The following is a 16,958-nucleotide window of genomic DNA, read 5'->3' as shown; positions in this document are numbered from 1 at the left end:
CATGTATGGCAGAGCATGTCATGCTCCTCTTGCTGGATATCCCAAAATCAGTGCAGTGCTCTTCAAAGTGAGTGGCACAAACACCTTAGCTCAGCCAGCTGGGGGGATTGCAAATGAAAGTTGCCACCCTAAACGTGTACAATAAAGTTTAGGCTCTATTAGAATAGTATGGACTTTCCTCCCCTTGCTGAGGCCTCCCCAGGGTCACTTTTCTCTAAGACAGTTTAGATGCAAATTCCCCATATTGAGGTTTTGACCGAGTGTCACTGCAGCCTCCCATCTTCCCATTTGCTCCGTGCACGTGCAGGCTGCCAGCTTGCCAATTTTGGGCACAAGTGGTTTGTAATTACCAGCTCAATGCTGCTGCTGCACTGTTAATTCTTAAACCATTTAATGTATCAAATTATTCCTTCCTGTGCTATTTAGAGGCGAAGGGCTAAGTAACAGTGATGGCATTAATATTAAATTCTCTAAAACTAATAGGAACCTCTTATTTAATTGTTCTGGCACTCGGCACATCTGGGGAATACGGTGCCACTGGAAAGCTAATAGAGACAGAGGTCTCGGGGTGTATTAGCGCTGGGATGCTGCTACATTCCTAGTTGGGTTATTTACAAGTTAAGACTATCCTAACTGTCTATCTGTGCCTTAGAGGCTTAGTTTGATTAAACCCCTTTGTATTGCTAATGCTAATGGAGCTGGATTGATGCTGGGGATCTGCTGGGAGAGCTTAGCAAAAGGCTTAACGTAGACATGACTCTGCTGGTTTCACAGTCTCTGAGCCCCGCGGGAGGTGTCTGCAGTGGGCAGGATCTCCCCGCCCTGGCAGGGTGCTGGGGTGACCTGGGCACCCATCCCTGCTGCCTGCGGGACCATCGCCCCTCCCGAGTCTGTGCCACACCTCCCACATGAGGTGTCCTACAAGCTCTGCTGGCTTGTCATGCCCACTCCGAGAGTCTGGCTGAGTGTTCAGGGCCAGTTTCTCTAGCTGGGCACTGTTTTGTGACTGTGTTGGTTGAAATGGGGGCTCTGGGGGCTGGCAGGGGTTGCCCTTGCTGGGACTGGGCTCTGGCTGCCAGCGGGAGAAGGCTGCACATGGCTGTGAGACCATGATAAACTCAAACAGCCCCTCTGTGCTTCTGCAGCGTGGGTGGACTAATGAACCAGGAAAACTGCTGAATGTGACAGAAAGCTGTAAATCTCAAGCAGAGGAAGACCTGCTCCTTCCTCAGGAAAGCCTGGCTGCCGTGCTGGGTGCTGATACTGCTGCAGGCATGCAGGGCTGCTGTGAGCCACCCGGCCCCTCTTCCTGACCCCAGCCCCAGTGACTGTCCCTCCCAGCATGGGGCTCAGGATACCCTGCCATCCCCCCTGCCAGGGGCTGCTGGAGGAAGGTCCTTTCCGCAGGCGACGGAAGCGTGTCAGGGTCAGGAGCGAGATGTGTCAGGACTGTCCCTTTCCTGTGTCTGTAGCCGGCATGGATCACACTCAGTCCTCTTCCAAATCAACTCCCAAGCTGCAAATTACTCTGTTGCCTCTTCTAGTACATATCATCATGACAAAACTAATTTTCCATGAGAGAGTCAGCTGTTTCTTGATTAGAAGTGCTCCAAAAATACTAACAGAGAAATGATTACAGGAAGATTTCAGCACTCATTTATATAATTGGACTTTACCTCCCAGGCTGAAGTTGTTGCATCCACTCCTGGCTTGGGGTGAGCACTTGCCCTCCCTGTTGCTTGTGAGCAGGGGAGCTGGGGTGCAGCATTCCGAGTGGTCCATAGCCCTGGGGTGCAGCTGTGTGCCTCTGCTGTAGTTGCTGACAAGCTGTCGTGGTTTCCATGTGTTTAAATCACAGTGGAGTTGATTTGTCCTTTAATGAGTCAACAAGAATAATCTCAAGGCAGTCATTTGGGCAAATGGATTCTTAAACTCTGCTCATTTTCTGTGTGGGCAGTGAGGGTCTGCTGGAAATTGATAGTCAAAGGGCCATCTCACCTCTCCCATCACTCTCCTGTCCTTGTCCCATGGTTATAGCTGGGCTGTTATCGCTCTGTGTACGTGCTCTGAAGTGCTGCATGCTCAAAGGGAAGAAAGGCAGAAGGCCAGTGTAATTTTGGAGATCATCCTGTGTGATTAGATTAGCAGTATCTCACAACACAGCTTTCTGTCTGAGCCACAGTCCAGGCCCAGTGCATTGCAAGCCTGTGTCTGCAGGAGCCGGTGCTCAGGGGTGATCGGCATCTCCATCCCTGCTGGTGGTGGCTCTGGGAAACGGTGGCTCTTGGGTACAGAGGCCCAGGGCTCTCTAGGGTCAGCCAGGTCAGCCTTAGTAAATTTAAAACATGGCCAATTTGCTCATTAGAAGTGCAGTAAATAGAGGAGGGGTGAGGTTTGAGCTCCGTACAGGAATTCCCAAATGTTGGTGCAGACCTGGCCCTGGACACGGCATCCCCGTGGAGCTGATCTAAGCTCCATGTGCACACGGGGAGTGAAATGTTTGCAATAATGTGTTTTAAATCCGATTTTCTGACCTGAATGAATTGCATGTTCTGGATAAACATGGTGTTTGTGAAGCTTATCTTGTGCAACCAGTTTGTTTCAGGGGTAGGAGAAGGAGCTCTGGCTGGGGTTGGTGGGGTTATGGGGGGTTCTTGGGTTTGTGGCATGTTGGTGGCACAGCTCATCCCTGGCCGGGTATCTCCTTAATCACCTGCTTAAAGGGGTTCACACGTGAAAAGGCAACTGCTGCCTGACACAAAGCCGGTGTTGTTCATGCCTATGCTCCCCTGGGATGGTGGCTGCTGTGACAGTCTGCTCAGGATTCCTGCTGCAGCTCAGAGCAGCCCAACCCAGCGAGCCGTGTCATGTGGCTGTGGCAAGGCCCTGCTCCGTCTGCCCGGCGTGGAGGGGAACAAACGGCGCTTTCACTGCACCCGACAAACCTCCCTCTTCCTCAAATTAACCAGGGATTGGATGCCGATTTGTCTCTCTTGTTCTTTCATGCTTCACCAAACCTGGTTCTGCTCTACCCAGCAAGTCGAAGCATAATGAAGTAAAAAGTGAAATTACTTGATCAGCATCAGTGAGTTGTGCCTTGCCGCTGACTCCAGCTCTGCACGAGGCAGAAGGTGCAGGATTGCTGCCCCCCTTCCCTTAGCAGCAACCTGAGCCTGATAAAGCATCTCAGTTGAGTGGCTTCAGCCACCCTTTACTCTGTGCAAAGGAGAGAAGCTGTGCCTGGCTCTTGACTAGCACCTTGGTTTTTGGGCTGCTGGTGCTGGGAGGTGATACGGTTTTGTGATGAGCTCTGAGCTGGAGATGAGTGTGAGCTTGTGAAGGTTTTGGGACTGGATGTAAGGCTTTGCATGGGGAATATCAGCTATGTTTGTTTCTGGCCTGTGGTGCCACATCAAAATGCCAATTTCTCCTTGAGCCTTATCACTGGGCATCTGCTGGAGCAAATTCCCTGTTGTTCTGAGCAGGAGCAGCACTCTGTACCTCTTGCTGTCATTGAAACAGGGAACTGCACCAGAGCACAAGTTGATGTCATAGCTGTCACCAGCTGACCCAGTGTTCACTCTGGGTTGCAGAGCTGCCCCCAGAACAGGTGGGTGAGCAGAGAGGTTTTGGGTGCAGCTTTGGCTGAGGCATTTCCTGCTCCTTGCTGCTGTAACTGCTGGCTTAAGGCGCCATCGCTGGCCCCACTGTGAAGGGCTGGACATGGACATTTAAAATCACATTTAAAGACAGTTGTCAAGCACTTCATGCAGCTGACCCCCTTCTTGCTGAATATCTGGTGATTCCCCATGGCTCAGAGACAGGCTGGGCACGGGCAGCAGCTGGGCGTGGCATGGGGCTCTGTCCCCCTTTCAAATACTTTACCGTGCAAAACCAAAATACAGTTGGGATTGGGATATACATCTGGACACCCCTTCCAGAGCTGCCAGATGGGTGCAGAAGGGGAGAGCAGGTCCAGCAGTGTGTGTCCCCCTGGGCAGGGTGGGGGACCCTCTGTGGTGGCGGTGCTGCCTCCTGTGGTGCCGTATCTAATCTGTGTTCCCGGGGACTCCAGCTGTGACTGTGCCTTCCTGGCACTGGCACCGGTTCCAGGCTGTGATATGCCTGCTGTAGAAGTGACCTGTCTGTTATGGATGTTTCCTGGTGACATTACATCAGCCACTGCCCTCCTCTGAGCAGGGTCTCTGTTGTTTCCTTGGCCCAGTGCCCTCTTCATCCCTCCTGTGGTATCTTTTGACCTGTTTTTTTTAATTACTAGTGCAGAATTGCCCTTCCAGGTTACCCCTCCTCCCTATGTGCAAATCAAGACTTTTCTTTTTTCCCCCCCCATTTTATTCTTAACCCTAAAACCTCACCGAGGGGCTGTGGCTGGCACAGTGATGCTGCTGAGGGGTGCTGTGGCGTGCGTGGTGGCCATCCTGCTGTCCGTGTGGGTGGCCATCCTGCCGTCCCCATGGGAGCTGCTGATGACTGCAGGGCTGTGCCTGCTGCTGTTTGCTTTGGGGCCTGGCTCTGCCAGCAGGGTGTCAGCTTAAACTGAAACCTAAGCAGGCTCAGCCTGAGCTGTGCCAGGGCACGGGGTCAGCAGGAAAGAAGAGGGGGAAGAAACCTGGCTGGGGGCTGCCCTGGGGACCCAGAGCTTGTGCTGCTGCCTGCCCCAGGGTGTGTGGTGTGCCAGGGGCTCAGAGCCTGGTGCAGGGATGCTCTCTGTGGTGCCTGTTGGGGTATCTCTGCCAAGCAAGTGTCAGCCCTCGGTGCTGCAGCCTGGGAACGACTGCCCTTCTCCAGGCACGCAGCTTGGTTTCCTGTTATAATGATATTTCCTAATTAAGCCTCCCTAATTAAGGAGCAAAAGGTGCTGTTGTTTAAGCTGCAGTGCTGTGTTACAGCCTGGTTGTCAGGTCTGGCTGGGTACGTTCCCTTGTTAACCAGCCGGGTTTCCAAACGTGCCTTACGCCTCCGCTTCCTGACTCCATGCCCTTCCCAGCTCCCGTCGGGCAACCAAGGCATGTGCAACCCAAGGATCCTCCTGGCAGGAAGGAACTGAAACCAAACAGAAGGCTGGGATTGGTTCCAAAAGATGCTGATTTCTCTTTCCTACAAAAGCTGATGCCGGTGGAAATATTCCTTTATTTTTCCTCCCTTGCAGTGAACACCTACCTCTTCATGATGCAAGCCCAGGGCATTATGATTCGTGAAAACATGCGAACTATAGGAGCTCAGGTGTATGAGCAGGTGGTCCGCAGTGCCTATGCCAAGAGGAACAGCAGCGTGAATGACTCAGGTATTTCTTGAACGATTGTGATTTTGGTCAAAGGTTCCGTTTCCATTGAAAATTTAAGTCGAAGGAATTAATTTATACTGGTAAATGCAGGGTGGGAACTTGGATTAATTGTCTGCCTCTTTTATTTTTATATATCTAAAAATAGATATGTAACATAAAAATACCTAATATATGTATGAATACTATGTATATATACGCTAGATATATAAATTATGTTTATTTCTGTATATATAAAAAATTCAAATTCTTGTAAATTGTATAAGGGGTGAAAATCTGAAATGATGGGATTTGAACTGAAAACCTTTTTGCTTTCCAGGAATTCAACTTGTAGCTTCAAGCAGTCTGAGGGCAAACACTTTCAAATTCAGTGCAAGGATCAGGTTTCATATTTAAAAAATTCCTTCCCAGGTGTGCGCCTGCGCAGAGCTCTGGCTCTGTGCACGTGGAAGAGCCTGTGCTCATAAGCTTCACTCTTCCCATGCAAGGATGAACTGAGATGACTTGGCTGGAGATCTGCCACAAATAATATATTGAACTTTGGGCAGGATGCAGGGAGCGGAGGCACAGGCTCCCCCTCCCAGCCTGTTCATCATCCAGATATGTATAAACAGGGTTACAAGTTGTGGTGTAAATGTGGTACAGTGAAGCATAAATGCTCGTGGCTGTGTGTAAGCCAGGGTGAGGCGTTGCTGCCGGGCTGGTGACACCTTCCCTGCTGGCCTGTCACCTCTGCCCCACACTGGTGCTGTTGCCATCAGGCTGTGGCAGAGGGTGGGGGAGCTCAGCTCTGCTCCTCCCCTGTGAGGGTTCAGCAGCAGAGGATGACAGAGTTTTACAAGGCAGGATTATTTTCTGGCCGTGTCCCTGCTGCCCAACCTACTGAGGAGCTCATGGTGTGGTCACCAGTTCAGCTGTGCCCTGACTGGGGACGGGCACGGGAGGGGAATTGTTGACTTATGCAGGAGATGGACACCCCGGGTCACCTCCTCTCCCTGACGAGGTCAGCCAGGGCAGCCAGCCTGGGCTATTTTTAAGAGTGGAAACATCAAGTAAAGCAGAGGCAGGGTGAGGGAGTAGCTGATCCCCTGAAGGGACGAGGGTTGGACACTCCATCTCTGCTGCTTACTGTGAGGGGAGCCTTCATCTCACTGCAGCCCTGGCCCATGGGGCTCTGAGTTCTCCAAAAGGCTGCTGTGTGCTCCTTCAGCAGGCAGAGAACTGGTTACCTACCCTTTCAGTGCCAGTGATACCAGTGCTGCTGCTGCTGCTTCTGAAATACCAGGTTTTGCTCGAACCTCATACCCGTCTGTCCCAGCTGCAGAGGCACGTGTTGATACCCCTCCTGGCCTGAGAGCTCTGGCCACGAGGATGGTTTCACAGGCAAGCACTACGCACCGTCCTTGGCAACCTTCCCTGGCAGGCAGGTCGGGCAGACTCAGGATGGATGGCAGTGACATCTGGAAGTCACTTGGTGCTGTGGCCACAAGGATTACATTAACACTGGGAGCAGAATCTTCCCTCCCTGAGTGTTTTTGGTGCCTCAGTGGGATCTGGGTGGGTGGCATTGCCTGTTTAGTGTGCTGTCCCCACACTGCCATGGGCAGTGAGGCAGTGTGACAGCTGGGAGAGGAAACCTGCCCAGTACAGCTGCAGGGAGGGACCCAGCAAAAGCCTTGACCATCCTAGCAGCTCTGGGTTGCTTCTGCCCCATCCTACCCTGCAGGCAGCAGTGGGCATTCTACCCTGCGCATCCAGGGAGAGGGATGCTGCTGCTCGGATGAGCTGGCACAGGTCACAAACCAATTTGGGCAGTAGAAGACCCTGTGGCCCCTCTGATTGTCCCTGCTCCAGCCACATGGGAGCTCTGGGAAGGAGGTGGCTGCCGCTGCTTTCTGAGTCACAGCCTCTCCACACATCACTCATACCCCAGAGAGGGGCTGCAGGGAGCAGTTCTTTGTGCAGTGCTGTCTTGTGTGTGTCCTCCTGGGACCTGGGGCTTTGATTTCTGGGCAGGTTCCTTAAAAATGTGATATTCTCCCCTGAATGGCAAGGTAACCAAGCGCAGGGTGGTTTGCTGCAAGCACAGTGTGCTTGTTCCCATCCATCTGCATTTATTCTTTGCTCTTGGTTGTTTTTTCCTCTTTTTTTGAGGAAGTAAGTTACAACTTTTTCAGCATTTCCTAATAGATGCAATAATAGGTTTCCTGTTTGGTGAGACAAAGAGGGGTCACTTCTATGCTTCCACAAGCAAAAAAGGCAGCCCTTAGTGCAAAACAGGGGAGTTGAGCTCCAACATGTAGTGTCAGATGGGGTGAGTACTGAGAGTGTGCTCTGGTGATGGGAGTTTAAGGGGAAAATTGCTTATGGAAATTTACAGCAGTATCAAGCATCCAAAGTAACATCTATTGTACTTGAAAAGCCCTCAGGTTGTGTTTACAGTCCATCTTGAGTCTCAAGATAGTTTGGGTACTGCTTATTTGAGGCTGGAGGGGCATTGCCCAGGAGGTCAAAGGATGCAGGCAATGGGGAGGCTGGAGAAACATGCTGGGCACTGCTGTGGCTGCTGGGGCACAGGGCCTCCTCTGCTCCTGCACAGTGCGAAGCAGAGGAAACTCTGTGTGTAACATGATAGTTTGTATTGATCCTTTGAGGAGGATTCCAGACAGGATTTCCCTGTGTAGGATACTGCACTGACAGTCCTAGTTGGCATTGCGTCCTGCCTGTGGACTTCCCCCTCTCAGCTTTTTGGGAAAGGAGCACACTTGCTGGAGGACCCCTCTCTTTGTGCCATGGTCCTTCAGGGACAAGGTACAAGGTAGCTTTGACTTCCAAGAGCCACGTACTCCTTTGCTTTGAACTGTTTGTGATATCTAAAGGTGGTGCTCAAAATTCTTCCTTTGTCCAGAAAATGCAAAAGTTTCTTTGATGTGGTGCTGTCTGAGGCAGCCAGGCTTCTGCAGCCACTTGTCCCAGGATGAGGATGAGCACCCAGCTGGGCTGCAAGGCTAGAGCACATGTCACTGGGGACACAGCTGATCCACTGGGAACATCTTCAGCCATGGCTGACTTTGGAGTCTGCTCACAGTGGCATGGGGAGGTGGATGGAAATAGCAGACCTACAGCTCGAGTATAAACTTTTCTCTTTTTTTTCCATTCCCCAGATTATCCTCTTGATCTGAGCCACAATGACACCTTTCTGCAAGCCACAACGTTTCTTCCTGAAGACTTTACCTACTTCCCCAACAACACCTGTCCTGAGAGGCTCCCTTCTATGAGTGAGTAGCATCCTGACAGCCCTGTGCCCCTATCCTGCTCCCCCTGAAGTAGTGGCATTCCCAGTTTCACCAGTGTTGCACCTTTCCCTGCCAGGCACCTGGGGATGAATGGAAGTACTGTTTGGAGCCCAGTTCCCTCCTGGGAAATCATTGTTTACCCACTCTCAGGAATTAATCCCTGCTGTGTTGGAGGCTCCTCTCCCTGCCGAAGCAGGAGCCCATTGCTTGGCAAACACAAACAAAAGAGGGATTGTGTGCTGGGAGCTGGTGAAAAGGCTCTGCCAGCCCTTTTCCAGGGCCAGTGGCGGCAGGGTGGCTCCCTTGTGCCTCAGCAGTGCTGCCAGTCCCAACCCCGAGCTGTGCCAGGTACAGCTGTGCCAGGGCTGGTGTGGGAGACAGTCTGGACCCCCCCGCAGGGAGCTGCAGCTGGGAGAAATGCTTCCACCAAAGCCATCCTGCAGTGGGAAATCAGGCTTTTGAGGGTAAATGTTTCCAAAGAGGGGGGGAAATGCTCTCTGCTGAGATGTGTGGTTTTCTCTGCTGGAAACCTGTACAGGTAGAGGGGTACCTGGGCTGGGGTGGGTCTCTGCTAGGGAGCTGCATAGCACAGTGGCTACAAAGGCTGAGCAGAGCCCAGCTGCCAAGGAGGTGGAGGTGTTACCATCAGCATCATTTCCTGATTGTTTTTGCTGGTGCTGGGGAAGAGAAGAAGCTGCCTGCACTGAGTGCTGGGGATGGAAGGCAGCAATGCAGCAAAGTGCTGCCTCAAGTGCACCGAGCCACCCCAGGACCTCAGCAGTTCCTCACCCCCCTTCTGCTTCTCCTGCTCTGCAGAGGGCCCCATCGATGTAAATATGAGCGAGATCACCATGGAGGACATCCACCAGTTCTTCTCTAAAGACCCTTCCATCAAGCTGGGAGGCCACTGGAAGCCGAGCGACTGCCTGCCTCGCTGGAAGGTAACGGGGAGCTGGGCAGCCCCGTGTCCCTGCTGAGTGGGGGGTGGACAGGAATCCCCGGGCAGGCCTTGGGAGGAAGTTAATGGGAACACCTCTGATGTGCTGCAGCTTCAGAAGAATGATCTGAGGAGCTCTGAAATGTGGGGCTGCAGTGCCCAGGGAAGAAATGGTGAACTCAAGGGCTGCTTTAGTGTCCCCACTCCTGCTGTCCCCAGTGCTGGGCAGAGGTGACAAAGGGGCACTGCAGGTCTCCCTTTCACTCAAGGTGATGTTGAATTTTTCCAAATCAACAATCTCTCAAAAAGTGAATAGGAAATTCATGCTGTGGGAGTTGAAAGGGTTTCACGCTGCTCAGCCCTACATGGGAGAGCTGAGACACCTTGTTTAGTCCTGCTCCCCCTCCTATAACCCCGCACCAGCCAGTGCTGCTCCCCAGCCCGGGGGTCGGCAGTGGGAGCCACTGGTGCAGTGCAGTAAGAGCCGTGTCCTCTCCTCACCAGGTGGCGATCCTAATCCCATTCCGCAATCGATACGAGCATCTTCCTGTCCTCTTCAGACACCTTATTCCCATGCTGCAGCGGCAACGTTTACAGTTCGCCTTTTACGTTGTGGAACAAGTGAGTGACCCTGGGGTGGTTGGGGCAGCAGCCACTGGGGACGTGCTGCACTAAGAACGTGTCTGCCAGCGCTCCAAGTGTGGCTCTGCGCCGTGTCCCAAGGAGTTTCCCTGCCAGAGCATATCTTTTAACCTTTGGCACGTTTAGGGGTCATGTTGCAATATGTAAGTTGTCCCGTTTCAGCCTATAAGTGGCACAGCTAGGAGATGTGCCCAGAAATGTCTGGTTTTATCTGAAAAACAGAGATACAGTGATTTGGTTTGTTGTTGTTTTATTTTTTTTTTTTTAATTCTGTTTTGTGGGAGTTATTTTTTTAAAGCAGCTTTGGACCAGGTATTTGCAGTTTAGACAGTGCTGCGTTGTTTTTGTGTATCCCTGCAGTAGTTCAGGGAGCATCCCCTAGCAGAGTTAGACATTTCTTATTTGGGCAGCATGTAGAAGACTTCAGTGAATGTAAAACATGACTATCATTGGATGTGTACATGAACCTGTCACTTAAGCTGTTTGGCTCCATCCACCCAGTAAACATACCTCCATATTCAGCTCTAGCTTAAAAAGATTGATCAAAACTGGGGATTTTTTCAAGTGTCTGAGTAATAAGACCTCAGCTCCTGTACTGTAAAGTGAATACTTTACAGTGTTGGTTGATCTCACTAGTCTGCTCCAACACATCACTTCCTTTTGTGGTGCGGATGTGGGAGCTGGTTGCCCTCTGTGGTTTTATAGACAAAGCTGAGAATGCACAAACTGTAGGGACTCCCCTTGAGAAGGAACTTTCTGCCTCCTAGGCTGGAAACCAACCCTTCAACCGTGCCATGCTCTTCAACGTTGGCTTTCGGGAAGCAATGAAGGACTTGGACTGGGACTGCCTCATCTTTCACGATGTGGACCACATACCAGAGAATGACCGTAACTATTACGGGTGTGGACAGATGCCGAGGCACTTCGCAGCCAAGCTGGATAAGTACATGTACCTGTAAGCAGTGTTCTTCCTCCCTGCTACTGTAACAGCTAAGGAGCCAGTGTTAGATTTTATTTATCTTTTTTAAAGGCAGAGGATGAATCTGGGTTTGTTCCCAGGCTTTGTGCAGAGGGAGAAAGAGAGGGAATAGCAGAGAGCATCCGCACGGCCTGGGCTTTCCCCTTGGCAGGCGGGAGAGCTGCGGTGCCGGTGGGCTCTGCACTAACCCCTTCCCTCCTGCTCAGGCTCCCATACAACGAGTTCTTCGGGGGGGTGAGTGGCCTGACTGTCGAACAGTTCCAGAAGATCAATGGATTTCCTAATGCCTTCTGGGGCTGGGGAGGAGAAGATGATGACCTCTGGAACAGGTACGGGCTGGGCGCAGCCGGTGTCCCTGGGCTCTGGTGGTGGCTCTGTGAGCTGAGCCTGGCACGTGCTGTGGGGGGACAATTGTCATCTTTGGCACAGGTGCTGGCCTTGCTGTGCCTGTGTCCCCTGGGCTGGGGAAGAGCCATCCCAGCCGTGGTGGCTCTGTGGGAACAGGGGCTGCTCCAGCCTGCACAGGCAGTGGGTGGGAAGCAGAGAAGTTCTGGTTGGGAACTGGTTGGTTCTGTGCACATACCCCACACTGCTGAGCTCAGGCTGGTCATGGCTGAGCGGGAGCCCCGAGGTGCTGGGAGCTGTGTGACCTGCCCAGAGCCCCTGCTGGAGTGGGGGGTCTGCACAGCTTCTCTGGGGGTGGGAAGGCTGAGCTGCAGCCAGAGCCCCAGGAGCACTGACGGTGCAGCCCTGGAGGTGCTGCCAGCACTGCAAACACAACTGGTGATTTTGTTGTTGTTTATTTTATTTTATTGTATTTCTCCCCTTTCTAACGCAGAGTGCAGTATGCAGGCTACTCGGTGACTCGACCAGAAGGAGACACAGGGAAATACAAATCAATTCCCCACCACCATCGAGGAGAAGTGCAGTTCCTAGGAAGGCAAGTAAATTTTTTTAAGAATCCTAAAGCACTTCACAAAGAGTCTTTACCATGTAGGAGGCTCCCTGCAGCTGTTTGAAGGCAGTAACAGCCTGAACTCCTGAGGGAAATTAACCAAGGGAGATGAAAGCAGAGCATTGCCTGGATTCCTCCATCCCTACATTTCATACCCCACATCCCTGTGGCAAGGGGTCCTTGCTTTGTGGTTTTGGCTGCCTGAATGCCATCCAAAAGGGGATTGTCAGCATGGCAAGCTGGGGCCCTGTCCCGTATCTGCAGGGGAATAGGGGTGGATAAGGCCAGATGTAGAGAAGCTTCAGTGTTTCTCCAAGTACTGTTGGGACCATTTTGTCTTTTTTCTCAAAAAGAGAAATTCTCCCTGGAGCTCTTCAGGAGGGCTCCAACCCCTTTTTCCCAGAGCCAGGGTTGTTTTGGAGAGTACAAGGCTTGACTGACTGCTTTTGCCTGAAGACCACAGTAGAATTTAAGTCTTCTGAAAACTGTGCAACAGAAAACCAGAGAAATACCTTTTTCACAAACAACTGCAGGTGTTTGTAACACCTGCTAACAAACACTTGTAGGTGAGGATCTGCTGGATGAGCAGTGTGAGAGCTCTGTTCTGCAGATGGGCTCCAGGCTGCTGCTGGCAGAGATTTCAGTTGTCTGCTGGTCTTTTTTTGGAGAAGATTCATTTTTAGGGGAGTTTCCATTTGAGACTCATCTTTAGCCCTGCTTTTCATTCCTGTGTTGGACAGGATGCAGCCAGTCAGAGATGCTTCTCTCATTTCACTCTTGAAAAAGAGAAGTTGCTTTTTGGCTTAAAAAGCCATATTTAGTCAAACCCTTGGAGTGTGGCAGGCTGGCAGTGCAGTGGGATTGAGCTCTGGTTCCTGACACTTCCCTGGTCTCTTCCTGGCCCCAGCCAGGAGCCCAGGCTCCGTGCCAGCAGGAGCTGTGAGTCCATGTGGTGGGAGGGAAAGATGGGCAGGGCAGAGTTCACCTGGTGAGCCAACAGCTGCACCCACTCTTACCCCTTATATCTCATCATGCTGCCCCTAAATGTGATTGAGGCTGTTTCTGTGCACCAGCTGCAGTTTCCTTCCCCAAACCATCAGACTGTTACTTTTACTTCCTCGTCCCCCATCCCTCGGACTAAAGCCATTAGTTCTGCTCTTGTTTGTGTCCAGTTTCTTAAAAGTGGACACAAAGTGGAAAGGACATGTCACCCATCAGCTGTGTTTTTCTGGGATGGTGTGGCTGGTAAGGGTTCTGCAGGATGCCTGAGCTCAGCTCCCTCCTGGGAATGGGAGCAGGCTTTGGGCAGGAGTAGTTTTGGTAGTTTTGGTAGCTGAGTGCCTGCTGGTGGCACAGCAAGCATTTTGCCCTTCATCAAGTGATGGACTTTTCTGGCATTTTCCAATATTTACCAACACTGAGTACTTAAAATGTGGTGGTTCCCTTTATTAAGGGCTCAGAAGTTTGTTGTTTTGTAGCTGCTGCTGAGACAGGCTCTTTGAAAGCTGTTCTGGTAGCATTGGGAGGAGTTCGCAGGGTGCTGTGGGACAAGTGGAAGTGACTCTGGCCTCTGGTTCTCGTTGCACAGGTACGCCTTGCTGAGGAAGTCAAAAGAAAGGCAAGCCCTGGACGGCCTCAATAACTTGAACTACTTTCCAAACGTCACATATGACGCCTTGTATAAGAACATCACTGTTAACCTGACACCGGAGCTGGCTCTGGTGCCCGAATATTAAGAGGAGAAAATAACTTTGCTCTGCCCTTCACCAAGAAAGCACCACGCTAGACTTTCTTTTCCAAGGTTTATCGAGGACAAGCAACACTTTGTCTAATGAAGGATCACAGTATTTTGGAGAATGAGGCTGAAAGTGCACGCACAAATTGCCCTAGCTGTACCAATCCAGCCCGACACCCGGGCAGCGAGCTCAGCAGTCTCTTAATTTTTTCTGCCACTTGCTTTCTGGGTTTCAGGACAACAGTTCGACCTGCTGCTCTCGTCTCCACATTCCTCCTCCAGCAATCTCTGGCACTGGGACTCGCCTCCGATGCGCTTTCTCCTCTGGGAAGCGGCTCAGCTGAGGGACTCTGGCTTCTTGACGGTGAACGTCGGGAGCAATTTGGTTGGCAACTGCCCTGGTGGGAGATCAAACGACTTCTGATGCCGTTCTATGTCTGTGCGGTTTTTTAAATGACCTGCTTGAAGTATATACAACAGAATCGCTTCTTAAAGAAGTGTAAGTGTAAATATGCTGTGTAAATCGCCCCTTTTTATTTTTCTCCTATGGCTCAAGTCCAAGCTAGAGGTTTACATGCTGTCACCCATTTTAGTCCTGAGTTCTGTAAACACTTGTGTGTGCATCACTGTACTTGTGCAAGGTGTTCCCTTTTAAGCCAGTGAGACTGCTTGCATGATTCCAGCTGTGCATATGCAGAAATGTTTGTGGGACAGGGCCCTGAATCTTCCAGTGCAGTGGGTTAGAAATACAGCTGGGTCACTGCTCATTCCAGACACCACAGGGGTGGCTTTTTCCAGGGAGAGTGAGGAAATGGGAATATTTATGAAAAAATTCCCTCTTCTGTGACTTTTACAAGATGATGTGCAAATGAATCCAAAAGCCATATGGAATACAATCCCCTGCCTGTTGCTCTGTATCCCACGTGGCAAGTGTGAGCCTGGTTGCTGAGGACTCCCATCCATGGTGCTGGGGGAGTGCGGCCCCCGGGCCGGCCGCCCCTGCCCACGTGCTGTCCTGGGGATGGAGCAGCTGCACAAGCCCTCTCCAGACAGCAGCATCCTGCCATCACCCCCAGTGTGTCAGAGTGGTGTGGGAGGTTGGTTTAGTCTGTATTTATTGTGTAAATCCAGCAGCACACTGAGGTGCTGTCAGAGCCAGGCAGTGCACAGGCAGTAGCACAGGCACAGCTGGTGGGGCAGAGGGTCACAGGTCAGTGAGAGGGAGAGACATGAAGGACACATAAAAACATGAGGACTGGGAACCAGAGCTTGGTCTGACAACCCATCCAGCCATCCAATGCCATCCCCCCTTTCCCCACAGCTGCCGTGGGCAGACTGGGCTCCAGGCCCTGTCCCCAGGGACACAGTCCAGCCCTTACACAGCACTGACACAGCCACTTTCACTGGACCTCTCTGACTTAAAAGTAAATACATTGGGCGTTGTTTTGAGTTTGTATTTCCACACAACAAGGGTGGGTACTTGACCTCTGAAGTACTTTAACTCTTTCCATTGCGTTGTTTGCCTTCGGTTCCCTTAACTTCTCATGGTTTACATTGTTTTCTCAGTTCCGTGGACGTATGATCCCCATACGCATCTGTGGTGGGTGTGACTGCCCAGGGCATTCCTAACCTGTATCCAGAAAACGTTAGTTTAGACAACACGAGTTCTTGTGTAGATCTTATCGGCCGGCATGAGAGGACAGCGAGCCTGCCCTTGAAAAGCGCTGATGAGTTTGTAACTTAGGTTTTAAAGTCTTTGAACTTACATGTGCTTTAAACTTGCTTCCCGAGGGAATTCAGCCTGGTTATTTATAGGCAGAGGTGAGGATTTGCTTTTTCTGGCGCATACAGCAATAAAGACTTTTGCTTCGGGATCTCGATCTCTTAATTCACGTGGACCCTTTCCGGATGCTGAACCCGCGTTGCCCCGCCCCTCTTTTCTTTCATCTTGAGACCTTGCTAGAAATCTGTCTTTGTTTAATGGTGCTTCAAACAAGGAATGTATTTCAACTAGTCCAAGTTCACTACCCCGGAATCATGCATGTGTGTGTGAGTAGGTGTTAAACTACCTTAGTCGGGATCCTCAGCCTTCCATGTCCCTGACACCCGTCGCACCTTGTGTGGAACAAAAGCCGTTACCTCTGCTCAGAACTGCATTCTGCGGTTGGCACAGAAGGGTCCATCCCCAGCAGCATCCTCTTCGTTGTTCCTTCGTTCTAATCACGTTGAGTTGTTTTGGTTTTTTTTTTTTTTTCTCCCCTTTCTAAAATGTGGATTATCTGAAAATGTGCACTGTTACTCTTATCAGCTATGTCAAATACTGTATAGTAAATGTAACTTGTTAAAAACATACTGTCGAGCGCATGTGCTGTTATGGTGTAAAAATTCTCGTATTAAGGAGAACTTGTACATATTCTGGCAGCTGAAGTTCAACAAGGCCACTCGTTCGCCCCTTCCACGTCAGCGCCGTCAGCCAGCCCTGCTGGAGGGCAGGTCCTGGGCGATGCTGATTTCTTTTTTTTTTTATTTTGATTTTTTTTTTTTTTTTAATGAGCCATGTGGGTTTTATTTGCAAAACTATTTATTGACAGTTAATTCTCTGTAAAGCTCTGCTTCTCTAAGGGAGGTACCGTTTGAGCAACGGCTGCGCACTTCAGGCCGCTCACCATCGGAAGTGGCTTCAAACTCTCAAGTAGCTTTCCATCATCATGGCTTTTGAGCTTACTGTTATGTTTTTAAGAGGTGCCGGGGGGACGTTTTTGCACTGAAGATTAGTGTTTTACAACACACACACACTTCTCAGCAAAGCAATCCTTTGTGTCATTACATTTATTTACCCATGTGTTTGTACATTTTTGTATTTGTTAATTTATGAATGATTTTTTCAGTAAAAAATACATATCCAAGAACACAGATTGCAGTGGTTGCCTTTTTTTTTTTTTTTTTTTTTTTACAGGAGGTTGGGGTGTGCTTTTATAGTAGGAGGTGAGATCTTCTGAGAGTTTGAGTGGAGAAGGGTGAGCCCTGGATGCTAGAGCTGGTTAGGAATTTCTCATTAGGGGTGGATAGGAGTAAACTGAATGTGAGATGGGGATGCTCCCCAAACTCTTCC

The 16,958-nt window shown here is 50.8% G+C and overlaps 1 protein-coding gene across 2 annotated transcripts in view; it reads left to right on the top strand.

The window, feature by feature from the left end:
* The window catches only part of B4GALT5 (beta-1,4-galactosyltransferase 5), a 46,034-nt gene extending 29,282 nt beyond the window's left edge, over positions 1-16,752 (top strand). For both annotated transcript variants that reach the window (XM_027751904.2, XM_027751903.2), the window contains exons 2-9: positions 5,171-5,305; positions 8,467-8,580; positions 9,415-9,539; positions 10,040-10,156; positions 10,945-11,132; positions 11,363-11,485; positions 11,995-12,096; positions 13,700-16,752. In XM_027751904.2, coding sequence (XP_027607705.1) covers positions 5,188-5,305; positions 8,467-8,580; positions 9,415-9,539; positions 10,040-10,156; positions 10,945-11,132; positions 11,363-11,485; positions 11,995-12,096; positions 13,700-13,847 — 1,035 coding nt within the window. In that variant the 5' untranslated portion in view covers positions 5,171-5,187 and the 3' untranslated portion in view covers positions 13,848-16,752. The remainder of the gene's footprint in view (positions 1-5,170; positions 5,306-8,466; positions 8,581-9,414; positions 9,540-10,039; positions 10,157-10,944; positions 11,133-11,362; positions 11,486-11,994; positions 12,097-13,699) is intronic.
* Positions 16,753-16,958: the final 206 nt, after the last annotated feature.

Source organism: Pipra filicauda, unplaced genomic scaffold (assembly GCF_003945595.2).
Source record: "Pipra filicauda isolate LSUMZ 115617 unplaced genomic scaffold, ASM394559v2 scaffold275_size1018216_pilon, whole genome shotgun sequence".
Classification (NCBI taxonomy): Eukaryota; Metazoa; Chordata; class Aves; order Passeriformes; family Pipridae; genus Pipra; species Pipra filicauda.
The sequence above is the reverse complement of the archived record's forward strand: the minus strand, read 5'-3'. Positions and strand labels throughout refer to the sequence as shown.